Source organism: Capsaspora owczarzaki (assembly GCF_000151315.2).
Source record: "Capsaspora owczarzaki ATCC 30864 unplaced genomic scaffold supercont2.8, whole genome shotgun sequence".
NCBI lineage: Eukaryota > Filasterea > Ministeriida > Capsasporidae > Capsaspora > Capsaspora owczarzaki.
Genome location: NW_011887299.1, coordinates 565,825 through 581,815, shown reverse-complemented (window position 1 = coordinate 581,815; position 15,991 = coordinate 565,825). Strand labels below are relative to the sequence as shown.

At 54.2% G+C, this 15,991-nt stretch overlaps 4 protein-coding genes across 5 annotated transcripts; 3 read left to right on the top strand and 1 right to left on the bottom strand.

Moving 5' to 3' along the window:
* Positions 1-28: 28 nt before the first annotated feature.
* On the top strand, positions 29-2,144 carry CAOG_08861 (the record flags this gene model as incomplete). Of its 2 annotated transcripts, XM_011272213.1 has the most annotated exons (3): positions 50-98; positions 335-634; positions 1,141-2,140. In XM_011272213.1, 3 exons carry the CDS (start codon positions 50-52, stop codon positions 1,986-1,988), a joined length of 1,197 nt encoding a protein of 398 aa, XP_011270515.1. In that variant the 3' UTR covers positions 1,989-2,140. The 2 variants fall into 2 exon arrangements, with proteins under 2 accessions (XP_011270516.1, XP_011270515.1); XM_011272214.1 differs by having other exon boundaries at positions 29-98; positions 335-2,144.
* On the top strand, positions 2,122-5,278 carry CAOG_08860 (hypothetical protein). The gene is made up of 4 exons (XM_011272212.1): positions 2,122-2,277; positions 2,724-3,133; positions 3,331-3,436; positions 3,544-5,278. Exons 1-4 carry the CDS (start codon positions 2,200-2,202, stop codon positions 5,161-5,163), a joined length of 2,214 nt encoding a protein of 737 aa, XP_011270514.1. The 5' UTR covers positions 2,122-2,199; the 3' UTR covers positions 5,164-5,278.
* A 115-nt stretch (positions 5,279-5,393) lies between these two features.
* On the bottom strand, positions 5,394-7,943 carry CAOG_05104 (hypothetical protein). The gene has a single exon (XM_004346739.2). The coding sequence runs from the start codon at positions 7,717-7,719 to the stop codon at positions 5,485-5,487; it is 2,235 nt and encodes a 744-aa protein (XP_004346789.1). The 5' UTR covers positions 7,720-7,943; the 3' UTR covers positions 5,394-5,484.
* A 1,245-nt stretch (positions 7,944-9,188) lies between these two features.
* CAOG_05103 (hypothetical protein) lies at positions 9,189-15,899 on the top strand (the record flags this gene model as incomplete). Its single annotated transcript, XM_004346738.2, has 36 exons — positions 9,189-9,394; positions 9,487-9,558; positions 9,636-9,707; positions 9,798-9,869; positions 9,953-10,024; positions 10,109-10,183; positions 10,266-10,337; positions 10,422-10,493; positions 10,597-10,668; positions 10,752-10,823; positions 10,918-10,989; positions 11,051-11,122; positions 11,191-11,262; positions 11,337-11,408; positions 11,503-11,574; positions 11,664-11,735; positions 11,836-11,907; positions 11,991-12,062; positions 12,142-12,213; positions 12,312-12,383; positions 12,460-12,534; positions 12,611-12,682; positions 12,760-12,831; positions 12,908-12,979; positions 13,047-13,118; positions 13,200-13,271; positions 13,358-13,429; positions 13,502-13,573; positions 13,650-13,721; positions 13,799-13,870; positions 13,956-14,027; positions 14,112-14,183; positions 14,254-14,325; positions 14,413-14,567; positions 14,649-14,661; positions 14,747-15,899. 36 exons carry the CDS (start codon positions 9,189-9,191, stop codon positions 15,897-15,899), a joined length of 3,837 nt encoding a protein of 1,278 aa, XP_004346788.2.
* Positions 15,900-15,991: the final 92 nt, after the last annotated feature.

Below are 15,991 nucleotides of genomic sequence, written 5' to 3'. Positions count from 1 at the left end.
TCTGACGAGATGAGATGATACGTTGCCAGTCTTCATTGAAAATCTGACAATGTTCCGCAACGCTCTTTCCCAAGTCGCCCGCCCGGCCCTTCTCCGCGGTGCGTTCCACATATTTGGGGAGGCGGGGGGGGGGGGCGGCTTTCAACCCTTCGTTTTGAGTTTGGAGTGGTGATTCGGTCCTGTTTGATGTTGAATGGGGCTGGGATTGCATTGGGATGTGATTTTAGATTGTGTTTCCGACTCCGATCCAATCCCCACTCACTTCCGAACCCCTTGTTGCTTCTTCACTAACACCATCATCATCATCATCAAACCAACAACAAACCAACAACAGCTCCTGCGACGCGCGCATTCACGAGCACTGGCGCGCGCGCGCTGGCCCCGTCGGCCGCGTTCGAAAAGGCGCAGAAGGACGTTACGACGCTGCCCGAGAAGCCCGGCAACGACGTCATGCTGCAGCTGTACGCGCTGTTCAAGCAGGCGTCCGAGGGCAAGAACACCAAGCCGCAGCCGTCGCGCTTCAACTTTGTCGACCGCGCAAAGTGGGACGCCTGGGCCAAGCTCGACTCGCTCAGCCAGGCCGACGCCGAGAAGCAGTACATTGAGCTCGTCACCAAGCTCCTCAAGGCTGCTGGCAAGGCTTAGTTCTCTCTTTTTTTTTTCTCTTTTTGCTGCCCGCCTCCTCTGGACACCTGATATCTCTATTTCGGATCCAAAATAGTCGCTTGTCTGAGAATGGAAGAACCGCGCAATGTCGAAAATCACGTGCTTTCCTTTTCACCTGATTTCCGTTCTTTCTTTTTATGGGGATTTCCGTTCTTCTTCTTTGTTTGGGTTTCTGAGTCTCGTTCTTCTCTGGTTTCTCTTTTGTTCGTGGTTGGGGTTGTGATTTCTCAGAGGAAAAAAAAAAAAAAACCAGAAAACAAAATTGTCGTTGGATGTTTGTTTTTGTTTTTTGGTGCTCTTTGGTTGCAAGCAGTTCTCTGTTATTGTTAACCAAATGCAGCGAAATAGTCAAACTCAACAAAAAGCAAAGCTTCGTTCAACATCTTTTTCTTGTTTATGAAGCGGCGCGGGTGAATGGAGGAAAACCACGGAAATCGCACAAACTAAACGCTTTGTTCTTGTTGCTGTTCTCAGGTGGCGCCGCCGCTCCAGCTGCTGCCTCAGAAAGCTCTGCCACCACCACCACTACTACTACCCCTGCTTCCTCCGAATACAAGGACATTGTCTACACGCTCGACTCGGGCGTGGCGACCATCCGATTCAACCGACCCACCCGGAAGAACGCCTTTACGGTGAACACTTACCGCGAGGTCGAGCGCGCACTCAAGCAAGCTGGCGCCGATCCTGCCGTTCGCGTCGCAGTGCTCACCGGCACGGGTGACATGTACAGCTCGGGCAACGATCTGTCCAACTTTTTGAACATTCCGGAAGGTGGCCCCGAGCAGCTCGCTCGTGAGAGCGCCAAGTTGCTCGAGGACTATGTTGCCTCGTACATTCACTTCCCCAAGCTGCTCGTTGCCGCAGTGAACGGCCCGGCCCTCGGTGTTGCCGTGACTGTGCTCGGCTTGGCCGACGTGGTGTTTGCGACCGACCGCGCAACCTTCAAGACCCCCTTCACTGCGCTCGGCCAGAGCCCCGAGGGCTGCTCGTCGTACGTCTTCCCGCAGATCATGGGTCCCATCAAGGCGAACGCAATGCTGCTTCTTGGTCAAGAGCTCTCCGCCGCCGAAGCGGAGCGGGTTGGCTTTGTTTCCCAAGTGCTTCCTCACGAGCACTTCCACGACGCAGTGCACCGCAAGGCTCTCGAGTTTGCCAAGCTGCCCCCGCAGTCCATGCAAATCTCCAAGCGGCTCATCCGCGAGCGCACCCTCGGCGTTCTGGACGAGGTCAACCGAACAGAGTGCAAGGTGCTTTCCGAGCGCTGGCTGTCTGAAGAGTGCATGAACGCCATCATGGCCTTCATGGCGCGCAAGCAAAAGTGAAAAAAAAAATAAGCAGAGGAGGGAGGGCTCTTTGTGGATGGCCTTTTTTCCTTACAACAGTGCGCCTGTTCCTTCCAATAATGAACCTCGTTGTGTTTGTGTATCCACCACACTTGTTCTTGTTCTTTCTGTATCTATATCAACCCTGATCCATTCATTCACATTCAGTCTTTGTTTTCGAGTCGTAGGAAAGCGGGATTAGAAACGAGAGATGCTTTCGCTAGTGCGTCGGAGACTTCTCTCCACGACGACGAGCACGAGCGTCGCTGCTGCTGCTGCTGCTGCCACGGTGAGTGCTGCTCTTTGCATTCGTCATTCCAGACCACCCTCCCGCAATGAGCTGGAGCGAGACAGAGAGTGAGACAGAGAGCGAGAGTGAGCAGTGAAGCAATGGTTTCCCTTGCACATGCTTTTCTTTCGTTTCCCCGCTGCGATCGTCCCCCCCCCCCGCGTCTCTCGCTGTGGATGCGGACTTGTTCGACCAAACTAAACTTTCATCGGCAACACACTCTCCAACACACTCTGTTCTCACTCCCGCTCTCACTCTCTCCTCACTCACTCTCTCTCACTTCTAGCAATCCATATGCTTTTTTTTTTTTTTTTTTTTTTTTTTGCGATCGCTGGATTTATTTTTTCCATTGTGTTTTGTATTGCTTTTTTGTATGGCTTTTTGTGTCTTGTTGTTCGACGCTCATTTGAAAACGCTTGTTGTCATTTGTTGAATCCATTCGTCAGACTCGCGCGATGGCGCACACGAAAGCTGCTGCCGCTGCTCCTCCTGTGGCTCTGCCGCGAGGATTCGGCTGGACGTCGCAGCAAGCGGCAGTCGAGGCACTGCTGCCAGAAGGGCTGGTGGACACTCTCAATGCAAATCGTGCTAGTGCTCTTGGTGTTGCTCAAGACCAGCAACAACCATCCGCGCGGACAAAGCCGGAGGGAGTGTCGATGGAGGACTGGGTTCAGGGCGAACAGCAGCGTGTGGCAGACCGCGCTCGTGCTCGCGTCAAGACCCAACTGCTCGCCGATACGACGCTCACACAGCTCAGCCAAGGCTGGGAGAAGATTAAGGCCCTCGCAGACACAGAGCTACACATTTACAACCTGTTGTTTGGTGTCAATCCGCCGTATCCCGGTGCCTTTTTCGAGTGAGTGGCCTCGATGCTTCTGTGGTTCCGTGGTTCTGTGGAGTAGGCGGAGTGTTGTTGGTTGTGGCTCGGTGGTGTTGCATCATGCTCCAGTGTCGAAGCGATTGGGGCGGAGGTTGCGGAGGTGCGACGAAATGTTGCCTCACTTTTTTTTTTCCTCTTTTTTTTTTTTTTTTGCTCTCCTTTTTGGCTCGTAGCTTGCCCAACGAAGTCGTGACTCGTCGCCTCAAGTATCTGTTCCCCACCATGCTCAAGCCACCACAAGTCGACGCGAGCTCTCGTCGCCCACATCACGGCATGAAGGTTTGTTGGCCCCCTTTTCCCTTGTTCGCTTGTTTTCGCTTTTAGCTCTCTCCCTTCTATCGTGCTGACTCGCAATGTTCCCACTCCCACTCCCTTCTCCAATCTAGAATCAACTCACAGACCGACCCACGTCGCTGGCCCACTTCACCGGCCAACCCGCTATTAACGACAAGCTCTTCGAATTGGACGCCATCTACGATCGGTTGTCGCGCGACGCATATCCGCCAGTGCGAGCTGCGCAGCATCTGCATGCATTCACCGGATCGATGCTTTCGGCAAACATGTTTGCAGTGGAGGGAGCGCGTGCCTTGGATGGGGCAAAGCTTCCGAGCCGGCAGAATGAAAACTGCATGGACGAAGTCGTGTTTCGCGCAGCGCTCGATATCGACCGCGTGCTGACGCCGGCCTTGAACGACACTGTTCTCGGCATTCCGCAGCTCTTGCAAGCACACCTGGACAGCCTCGCCGCCGCAGAAAAGCCCGCAGACGCCACCCCTGCCTCTCTTCTGTACCAGCTCTTCCTGGCGCCCTCTGCCCTTCCAGGCAATGCGCACCAAGTGACCATCCTTCGCGGACTCGTTATCGAACAGCTTCGTGTGCGTCAAAGCGACAGGAGTGTCCGAGCAGGACACAACCCGTTCGTTGTGCTCGATCGTGGAACGCTCGTGCCCGTGACCTTTACCGACGCATCAGCAGGCTCGGAAGAGCCCAAGCTTTTGAGAATCACTGACGAGGTGCTGCTCGGCACGGCAGAGTCGTCCGTGCTCCCTTGCGAGCCGACGCTTTACGACGTCCTGATGGCGGTCGCCCACCGCGCTGCCCTGCTGTTCCCGTCCTTTGAGGCCTTCCCTTCCATCACACATGACGGCAAGCTCACTTACGAGGCTGCACGATGGCACGTGGCAACACACCTCGGCGAAGAGGGTGCTCGCGCGTTCGACCACGTTGTCGACCAGATTTCCCTCGCTGTGCCCTTCGGGCCCCGCGACGGCTCGTGGCAAGAACCCGCCGCAGAGTATCGGGCTTTAGCTGCCACCGGCGCCGCGGGCGTGCCTTCGACCAGCTTGCTTCAGCGTATCGCTTCTGCCACACCACACAGCGTCCTTGTTCGCGCCCGCCCGCGCACACCCACCACCGGCTGGCTCCGACGAGAGGCGCTCGAGCAGCAGCTGTCGATGCCGCTGAGCATGGCCATGCACCGTCGTGTCACTCTCCGCCTGACCAAGATTGCTCGGCTCCCCAACGGCCACATTGTCTCCAACTACCTCAACGACCATCGTGAGAGTCGCCGTGCCTCCTCCGCTCGTGCCGGCGAGCGCAAGGCACACCCGGGCAACAGCGTGGTCACGTCTGGTCGCCGCAAGGCTTCCGTGGCTGTGGTGCGCCTCACGCGCTCTGCCAACGTCGACGGCACCATCACCGTCAACGGCCAACCGCTCGGCAAGTACTTTAACGTCCCTGTTCCCATCCGAACAGCCATCCTGCCGCTCGAGCTCACGGGCACGCTGGGCTTTTTCAATGTGAACGCTACCGTCAAGGGTGGCGGCCTCACTGGCCATGCCGGCGCCATCCGCGAGGGCATCATGCAGGGCATCATCCGATTCTTCCCCGAGTTCCGTCCGCTGTTCCGCAAGACCGGTCTGCTGACCCTTGATCGCCGCAAGGTCGAGTGCAAGAAGCCTGGTCGCAAGAAGGCCCGCCGTGCCTTCCAATGGGTCAAGCGTTGATCCAGCAAAATTCGCAGCGCGTTTGTACTATTTTGTTTTTGCCCCTCGCCCTTTTTCTCCTCTTTTTGTTATTTTGTAATGCAAATAGCAAATTGTTGCGCCTTCCACAATCCGCACCTTTACTGGAGACATAATGTCAGCGCGAGTAATGTATTTTTTCAAGTGAAACAAAGCAGCTACACAGCATCAACAACATCATCAACAACATCATCAACAACAACATCTACACCAACCGACTACATGGTAAAAGCTTTCGGTTTTCAATAATAAATAATATCAAGCGATACACAACATGAACCAACAACGTTTCGTTTTAGACTTTTAGACTTTGATACTCTCCAATGCGACATTGCCGGTTTCCGGAAGCAAGCGCCAAACGCCAAGGAAGGACATGAAAAACATGAGGCCATAGTACAAAAAGGTAACGGCAACGCCGAACTGGTCGATCGAGGTGAGGAAGGTGATGGTGATGGCGAGCGAGCAGCCGGAGAGCACGAGCGAAAACATGCCAGTGGCAGCACCACGAATCCTCTGGGGGAAGATTTCTGGCACGACAATAAAGAAGAGGGGTCCAACGCCAATCTGGAAAGCCACAAGCGTCAGCGCCTGGCCCGTGATGAGCAGCGCGAGCCGCTTGCTGCCGGGATCGAGGAATTGGAAACCCGCTGCAATCACCGACGTGCCGATCGCCACACCAAGTGCCGTAATCACAACGAGAAAGCGTCGCGAGAAGTGGTGAATCACCGGCATGCTGATGAGGGACAGAATGACAGAGCTACCTCCCGAGATCGTGCCGGCCAGCACGCCATCCTCGTTTGAGTATCCAGCCGCTTTGAAAATCTGAGGGCCGTAGGACACCAACGCTTGAATGGCATTGTTGAGGATGCACAGCATAAATCCGAGCACCACGCTACGAAGCGAGAGCAAGGAGAAGAATTCGCGGGCAGTCAAGTGGACAATCTCATCTTCTTCTTCGACGACTGCGGCAAGATCGGTCTTGCGCTGTGGGTCCTCTGGGTCTGGCATTGCGCCAATCGACTGAATGCTATGCGATCGGGCGGATTTTGTGGAGGCGTGGGCGTGTCTGGATGATTCAAGCAAGCCGGATGTGTCGTCGTAATCTGCGTGCTCGTCTTCCGACAGATCATCCTCCTCGTCGGCAACGCTTTGTGCAACAGCGAGACCCTCACTGGCAGCAGCAGAGTCGTGCGCGTGCCGCTGGCTGCGGCTGTTCGTGTCGGTGTGGTGGGTGCGTGTCGGGCGCGAGGCTGCCGCACCCTCATGCGAAACTTTGACACGCGTTCCTGTTTTCGTTCCCACGGTGTGGTGGTGGTGCTCGGAAACAATTTCTTGGTGCTGCTGCGATGGATCTGACAAGCGGTCTGAATGCCCCATGGACGAGTACGATGCCTGAGCTTGCGATGCATGGTGGAGGAAGGCGGTGGTGGTGTTGGCAACGGGCGGGTCATCATGCCGGTTTGACGAGGACAACAACAACGGCGCCGCCTCGTCGGGCTGCACGTCGCCAACAATGCCCCCGAGCGCCGCGGTGGACGGTGCTGAAATGGATGGTCGGCGCGATCTGCCACCCTTGGAGCTAGAGGTGGAGCGGCGGCGTTGCTGCTGCTGCTGATGGTGGCTGAACGAGGCGAGCTTGGAGAGCAGATAGCGAGGACTCTCCGGCAGCCATCCCGTGACGAGCAGCATCACGAGAATGCCGGGTGCTGCACCGACGCCGAGCGCCCATCGCCAGCTGAGGATGAGCTGGATGCCGTACGACACGGCAAACCCCGTGTTGATGGAGAGCTGGAAGACGGCAATCAGCAGCCCGCGCGAATTGGCGGGGGCGCACTCGGCAACGTACACGGGCACAATGAAGCAGATCACGGTCGACCCGATGCCCAGCACAAACCGACACGCACACAGAAACCAAAAGTCGTCGACGATGGCCGAGACGACGCTGGCGACCGTGGAGAGCACGCCGCAGAGCAGGGTGGTCCAGATGCGCCCGAGCCGGTCGCCCATCACGCCAGCGACCGGCGAGAACGCGAGGCCGCCGACGAGCGTGGCCGAGTTGAGCAGCTCGCTGTGGCTGGTCGAGTTGACAAAGTCGAGGTCGGCGCTGATCGGGTCGAGCAGTCCGCCCAGCGACACGGTGAATCCAAAGATCATGCCGGACGCAGCGCACAGCAGGAAGAGCAGCACGAGCGTCCGCTTGGACTCGTCTGCAGGCCGGCTGTGCGAGTACGTCCATCGTGTCAGACGCAGCAGCGAGTGCACGACCCGCTCGCGGTCTGCAGGCGACGATCTCGACGCTGCTGCTGCTGCTGCTGCTGCGGTCATTGGCGGTTGCTGCTGCTGGTGGTGGTGGGGATGGTCTGAAACAGCAATCTGCGGATGCGGATTTGACTCGGGATTGCCAAACACGGGGTTGTGGGTAGTGCTGGTGCTAATGTGATGACTGGTGTCGCTTGTGCTCGTGGACGAGGACGAGGCGCCGGAGGACGAGGACGAGGAGGACTGGGCGTACTGTCCGAGGATGGAAGAAACCAACATGAACAAGCCACACCTTCCGTCGCACCGTTGCTGTGTGTCGTTGATCTTTTTTTTATTGCTTTTTTGTTATCCTCCTCGTTTGCTGCCTTGTTCTTGTTATTAATTTAGTTTGCTTGTCAAGACGAAGACGAAGAGGAGGAGGAAGACGAAGAAGAAGACGAAGAAAGAGGGAGAGAGAGAGAGAGAGCGAGCACTGCAACTAGGAAATTGAAACCAAAGTGGATCACCGAAAAGACTGGGCGAAGGCAAGGACTTCCGATGATGATGATGATGATGCCGAGTGAAATGTCATCGTCAACACAGGAGGAAGCAGGTTGAAAGCATGGACAGAAAGGGATGCGACGTGAGAAAAATGCGATGTTGTGCAACAATTATGATGTGCGGGAGATGGGACTGGAACTTGGCGCAGCCGCAACCAGGCAGCTCAAAAGGGCATGAGCCTCGAAGGTCGCGGATGTTCACTGATACAGACAAGGCCATCACCAGCATGAGAGAGAGGACAGCGACCGTCAAACAACCAACTTGCATCCTGCTGAATTTTTTTTTTCGATCGCTTTTGCGGAGCGCGCGTGCGATGTGGCGATTTACACGTGGATCGAGATGAGATGCGTCGAAGGACATTTTTGTGAAGCCTGACGGGGGGGGGACGGAATGTACATAACAACGCTGGACAATTCCGCCCCCGTAGGAACCAAAACATGACTCCCCATCTGAAACAAACGCTGCAGCAGCCGGTTCGGGTCTACTTGAGGCTCTTCGGCTGGGTCTGGTTGCCCCACTCCCTGCAAAACAAAGCGAAGAAAGCAAGTTACCATGCTTGCTGCTGCTCAGTGTGCCTTGTAAATTTGGGAAGGGGACGCGACATTGCCATGACGTTTCGTCGCGCACTGGCAACAACGGAATGGCATAGTTTTGTTGTTGTTCCAAAATTGTGTGTTTTCCCTACCTTGAATCGGCACGCTTCCCACCGCATGTACGTACTTTTCCCTGACAAATACAGTGAAGTCAGGGCATTTTGGAATGACTACCGACGGTATTTACAGAGTAGGAAAGATTCAAAAGGTCGAAGGACCCGATCGGCAACCAGCTCAGTCTTTGTCTTTTTGCTTGTTCGTCCAACCCCATCTGAGTGTGGATGTCTGTTTGAAAAGCAAACTAACAGCGTGGATGAGCTTGAGTCTTGTTTCCGACGAGGAGGTGGGGGAGGGAGGGGGGTTACCGGGCAGCACCATGATACCAGGAGTTACCACTCGGCACTCTTTTGCACCCGTGCTTGGTTTCTTGCCTTTTTCAGTCCTATTTTCTTTCGTGCTGCCATATGGCTAGGACTAGAGAATTACTGTTGTTTTTCACCCTACCATTAATCTGCACGCACACTTTTCTTCGTTGAAGTTTGTTGGTTTTTGCTGGATGTCGTGTTCTCACATTTGCCATCTTTGCATTGTGTGTGCTGCATCACAACAGCTGACATGAAGGAACGTCTGTCAGTTACGAGGACCGGCACATCTCGGCTGCTTCCAGTTGCCCTCTTGCTGGTTTTGGCGCTCCACCAGTCCTCCCTAGTTCTGGCTGAAAATGCCTGCGACGTTTGTTCTTGCATCGACACCACCGTCAACAACTGCCTGAACACCATTACTACCATTCCTACCAACATTCCCGTTACCACGACAATCCTGTACGAGATTTTGATATTTACAGTCGTTTTGGTTTCGTCTTTTTGGGGTTCTGACCAGCGTTGAACTCGACTCCCCAATCTCGCACACTTAGGGACCTGTCCTTCACCGCCATCACGATCATCCCCAATGGTGCGCTGAATAGCCTGTCCGCCTTGCAGAGGCTGTGAGTTCGTGCGAGTGACGAATAGCCAGAAGAAACCTTTTGCTCGAACATGCTCATCGCAACATTCTATCTCGCAGGTCCTTTTACGCATCTGCCGTTTCGTCCATCGAGGCAAATGCCTTCCAGGGCCTCGCCAGTCTCATCGACCTGTACGTCTCTCTTTCTCTCGCGCCACCGTCTATGACTTGCATTGCCGCTCTCATTTTGACTTTTGCGTGCTTGATGCCTGGATTGGACAGCGATCTTTCGGCCAACCTTTTCACCGAGCTTCCAGACCAGGTGTTTTCCTCCCTGACTGCTCTGACGTTCCTGTTAGTGGCTGCTATGTAGTTTCATTCGTTGCAATGCGATCAATGACGTCTCATGCTCCATTTGATGTCTGTTGGTGGAACAGCACCATGACGGCCTCGTTACTCACAACTGTTTCAACCAACACTTTCACTGGGCTCGGAGCACTGACCGATCTGTAGGCGGAAACCAAAAGCCAAAGCGGATGCACATCTGCATTTGCATCGCGACTCACACAATGGTGATATTTCTCCAAACTCAGTGACATGAGCTTTTCGGTGAACCTGGCCACCCTTCAAGGCAGCCCGTTTGCACCACTGTCTTCGTTGAGCAACCTGTACGGATTTGGGAAAAGGCTGGTTGGCACTGATTTGGGTTTGCTTGAGCGCTCATCTTCTCCCAAATCTTTTCGACGCCAGCTTCCTTGACTCATCCAGCATCACCACAATCGAACCGCAAACCTTCGTTGGTCTGTCGTCTCTGCTTCAGCTGTAAGTGGCTGTTTTTGACCGTGTGCTAGTTTAGTGTGTTTCTCGGGGCTGGGAAAATAACTGACCTTACATTGGACGATGCAGCCGCATGCAAAGCAGTCTCGTCACCAGCCTGCCCGATCTTAGTTTTGCCTCGCTGTCTGCGCTCCAGCAGCTGTAAGATAAACATTCAAACGAAAGCAATATTTTGCATCTGAGCGACTTCATGCACGAAGCGTAATCGAGCGGCTTTCTGACGTGGCTTGCCTCTTCTCGACAGAGATCTGCGTCGGGGTCAAATCACTACCATTTCCGCAAACGCCTTTCAAGGTCTGACAACCCTGACATACTTGTACGAAACAAACCGGCACAGTTCTGTTGTGACTGTCTATCTCTCCTACTCGACTGAAACTCACGTTTCGTTCCCGTCGCCAGGCATCTTGCCAGGAATCCGATCACCTCTCTGCCGGACAATGTGTTTGCGCCAATCCCTACCTTGCAAAACCTGTATGTAGATGACTGACTGTGATGCGCCATGGCCCTCCTTCGCTCGTCGTCAAAGTCACTGACATGTAAATGTTGTCCTGTTGCCCGCGCTCAGCTTTTTAGATAGCACGCAGCTCACCAGCATTACCAGCAACACTTTCGCCAGTCTGACCCAGCTGCGCACACTGTACGCTTGTTGATTGAGGATGACGGCACATGTGGCTTGAGGCTCACACGCTGGTTGCCAGGTCGATGCGCACCAATCCGCTGACTGCCATCCCAGCTAACGCATTCAGCGCGCTCGGTGCCTTGACTTCCTTGTACGTTGATCATGCTTGGTAACGACCTGGCAAGCGTGCAACTCACACCTTCCACTGAGTGACTGCAGAGACTTGAGCTCGAATCAGATTTCCAGCATTGACCCCCAGGCGTTTAGCGGCATGACCAACTTGCAAAGCTTGTAAGAGATGATGACAGAATGGTTGAGTTCAAGGGTAGTTTGATCTGTATTGACGGTGGCTTGGGGTCTCCTAGGTCTCTGAATGGAAATCCGTTTACAAGCTTGCCCAGCACCGTCTTCAATGGTCTCGTTTCTCTGAACTTCCTGTATGAACCTGATGAAAGCGCCATTCTGACTGCAAAAACTTGTTCCGTGTGTTCGGCGTCGTTGCTCATTTTCTTTGCGAATGGGATCGCACAGAGCCATGGGTTTTACTCAACTCGCGAGCATTCCGGTCAATCTTTTCAGCGATCTTGTCAACCTTTTGTCCCTGTGAGTAAACTGATCAAGAGCTTCGACTGATTTGGGCATCAAACACGCACTTGGGCTTCTAACGAGTCGACGCTGCTCTGGCGGAGTAGGGCGGCAGGATCTTCGCCCATTTCTGCACTTGAGCCTGGCGTGTTTTTCAATCTTCGAAACCTTCAGACGCTGTACGTCCTTCCATCGCCGTCCATACTTTGCGACGACGACGGAATTGGAGGGGGGGAGAGCTTGCAGCTGAAAAGTGCTGACATTGAACCATTGGAATAGTCTCCTTGGAGGAACCCAAATCGCTACCATTCCAGAGAATGTGTTCTCAGGCCTTGCTTCGCTGACCTACTTGTAAGTTTTGTTCAAAATGCTGTACAATGTATGCGGACGTCGATTGCCAAACTACAAAACTCAACACTCGCCCGTTCTCGTAGGGATCTGGGCTTTTCTCAAATCACCGTGCTGCCCGAACACGCATTTGCCAACCTCACCTTGCTGCAGACACTGTACGCCTAGCATTGCAGCGGTGACTCCTGTCTCCACTTGAAGATTGACTAACAAACAACTTGGTGTTGTGTTTCAAAGCTTCTTGGACGGCTCTCCCATTACCAGCATTGCCCAGACGGCCTTCGACAATCTTCCCAGCCTGCAGCTGCTGTAAGGACGCCCAAAACTCGACTCGGCAGATGAGTCGCGCTGAAATCTGGTCTAATCCCTCCCCTGTTTGATTGTTGTCGGGACTGCCTTACGTGCAGCTCAATGGCTAGCACTCAACTGACCACGATCCACTCCAATGAGTTCTCAAACCTCGGGCTGCTCAACACACTGTACACAAACGAAATGATGCACTGCTTCTGCAACGAATCGATTGCTCCGAGAGTCACTCACTTGAAAGAGCGCTAGGTACCTGGACTCAAACTCTCTGCTCACGACAATTGAGCCCAACGCGTTCATCGGATTGACTTTGCTGACAACGCTGTAAGCCAGTCGACACTTGTGATGCAAAGTTACGAAAAAGGCTCGAGTCTCTGACCACATTTTCGATTTCCAACAGATCGCTGAATTTTGACCCAATCACCAGCTTGCCTGTTGGCGTTCTGACGGGTCTGTCTGCACTGCATCTGCTGTAAGACATGCGGGCATCAACGCTGATATCAATGCCTCTCGTACTCATCTGGTTTTTTGTTATATGCGACTTGCCAGGAACTTGGGCGGCACACAAATCGCCTTTATCGAACCGAATGCATTTGCTGGGCTTGGCGCTTTGCAGAACTTGTAGGGGTTTCAGGGAAATTGCTCTGGTTGCATCGAACGTCTGCTTACGCTGCGATTTCATGGCGACTTTTGGCAGAATCCTGTCCCTCTCTCCCTTGACGAGCGTCTCTGCCAACACCTGGACTGGATTGACTTCGCTGACAAACCTGTATGAGTTTGTAGCAACTTGCATGTTAGTTGTGCAGCTGAGGAGTTTGACTCACACCATGCTACAGGGAGATGTCTTCGACGCAGTTGACAACGCTTTCGGCAAATTCTTTCAATGGCCTTTCTTCGCTTCTGACGCTGTAAGTTGGCTATTGTGCGGAGCTCTAATGCTGCTCACCGCAGTTTTGCTCATCACTTGCTCTCATGATGCTGCACATCAGGTATCTCTCAAGCAGCCCCATCGCAACCGTGGCTGATAACGCATTCTTCGGCCTGGTGTCTCTCCAAACGCTGTTCGTCCATCCTCGACCTTGTACTGTTGCGCGCGTTGCACGTATGGCTGCTAACGACAGCATGCATCCTCTTGCGCAACACACAGGTACTTGGACTACACCCAAATTGCCAGCGTTTCGCCGTACTCGTTTGCTGGGCTGACTGCGCTCCAGTACTTGTAAGCGACCCGCATCACAACATCAGAAATTGCCTTGCAACAATGTCTTACTCTTGCAAGCACTGCGCGCAGGACTTTGGGCAACACACCTCTCACAGGCCTTCCCGCCAACGTGTTTTCCGACCTCTCCTCTCTGATCAACCTGTAAGGATCCAACGCGCACAAGTGCAGTCTCGCCTGCAACCAACCAATTGGACTCACCCTCTCGTCTGCAACACAGAGACTTTAGCGGTTCTCAACTCGCCACCCTGTCAAGCCAGGTGTTCCAGGGCTTGAGTCAGCTCCAGATTCTGTAAATGCTTTTCATCCGAGCGCGTTCGAATCGTTCAACGGCCTTGTTCTCATTCATGCTGTGCACCGCTTGTCTAGTCAATTGGGCGCTACTCGGCTTGTGAGCCTGCCTCCCTACGTGTTCATGAACCTGCCGAAGCTGAACTATCTGTAGGTTGAAACCACACAGTTTCCCCCATTTTCCTTCAATGGGCGAGCCACTCATTCACAACCACCTTCCGTTGACTCGCTGCAGCTCGTTGTCGTATCTTCTTGCAACAACTCTCCCGTCCAACGTGTTTGCAGGTTTGAGCGAGCTCTTTACGCTGTAAGTTCGTCCTCGGAGACAATCTCGCAGGAAGGAGATTTTGGCACCTCACTTTCCATTTCTTGTTTTGCCTTGCTTCGTCAGTGAACTGGGCAACGCTTACGTTACGAGCCTGCCTGCGGATGTCTTCCAAAATCTCCCGTCGCTTTCTTTGCTGTAAGAATCGTGCTTTTGCTTGCGTGTTCTTGTTTCAGCAGACGCAACTTACACAATCCCTTGCATGCAGGTATCTGAGTTACACCCAGCTGACAAGCGTGCCAAGCGGACTGTTGTCGGATCTGTCGGCACTCATCACTGTGTAAGTGTCCCAGTCGCGAGGTTGGCTTCGTCGAGGCGCTCGCTGCCTCCTGTTGTTGACTGTCACTCGCCAACGTTCCTCCTACAGGTCGCTGGCTGGCAATACGTTTACCACCTTGCCTCCCGGGTTGTTCCAGGATCTCACCGCTCTGTCGTTTGTCGACTTTTCGTTCAATAACTTTACCTTTGCCGGAAACACGATCGCGCCCCCGAGTACCTTCGGAACTGCCGAGTTCCCCACGCGTGAGTTTTTTTTGTGTGTGTGCGTGTGTGCAGGCTCATGCGCTCGTCTCTCACCTCTCTCTCGCTTTTTCTGCTTGATAGCGTGCCATCCTTCGTGCGCCACCTGCTTTGCTGCGGGAGCAAACGCTTGCTGTGGAACAAACTGCTTGGTCTGCAACTCGACCTTGACCTGCACACAGTGCTACGACGGCTATGTCAAGTCGAACGGAGCGTGCGTCCCGCAGCCCACGTCCTCGTCGGCGTGCCCGCCTCGACCCAGCCCACACGCCTGGTTGCAAACCCAAGCATCTTGTCATTGAGCGTTTCAACACGATGAAATCGCTGAAAACCAACTTGCTCGGCTTGCCATCAGGAGACCACGGCTCGATGAAATCGGTTGCGATTGACGACGGTCGTCTGTTGTTGACCACCAAGGCGAAAGGCAACTCGTTTTGGGCCACCACGTTGGCGGCTCCTAACGCCTGCTTTGATGGCTCCAAGCACGACTACATCCGTCTTCGCGTCACTGCCCCGGCTCAGGCTCGTATTAGCCTCGAGTTGCAAGCCAAGACCAAGGATTGCCACACAGTCACCGGCTCTCCCGCATCTGTTGCACTCCAGCAGTATTCTCCCAGCCCCTTCGATGGTACCGAAAAGATCATTACCATTCCGCTGAGCGCCTTTAGTGGCGTTTCTTTGACGCGCCTGCACGCACTCGTCCTGACGGGATTCGGCCCGAATCCCATCACAATCCTGGTTGATGAGATTGAGTTCTTCAAGTCCGCGCATTGCTCTAATCCGACCCCAAGCGCGTCGCCGTATGCAACTCCCACCGCTTCTTCGGCAACACCGACGGCTTCTCCGCCTGCCTGCTCGCCAGTGGTGGTTGACGACTTTAGCGACAATCGCGCTTGGACAAACTCGCTCGGCTATCTCACGAACGACGATGCCTCCATGGACTTGTTCAAGCAGTCGGCGGGCACGTTGCAGCTTGTGGGAAGTGTCGACGGCGACTCGTACTGGTACTCGCTGCTTGGCGGCAACCAGCCCAAAACATGTTTCGACGCGTCCCGTTTTAGTGCTCTCCAGCTGGACGTCAAAGCACCTGCAGGTACAAACCTGGTCCTTGTTCTCCAAATGCGCAATGCAAAGTGCACCACCTGGTCCACGCAAGTCAGTGTGCCGTTGCAGGCGTACACGACCTTCAACGATGCGTTCCAGACGGTCGTGGTGCCCTTCTCGTCGCTTCCCGCAGGTTTCAACGCCAGTCGCCTGCATGCCGTTGTCCTGGAGGTCCATTCTCCAGTCAAGGGCATGATTACGCTGGATAATGTTCGCTTCGTTTGCGCTTAAACGGAAGCGAGTCGTTTTTTGATGGTTTTTTTGTTTATTGTCATGAGCTTTTTCTAGCAACCGCGAGACCACCTCATGGTGCCCCGCTTGTA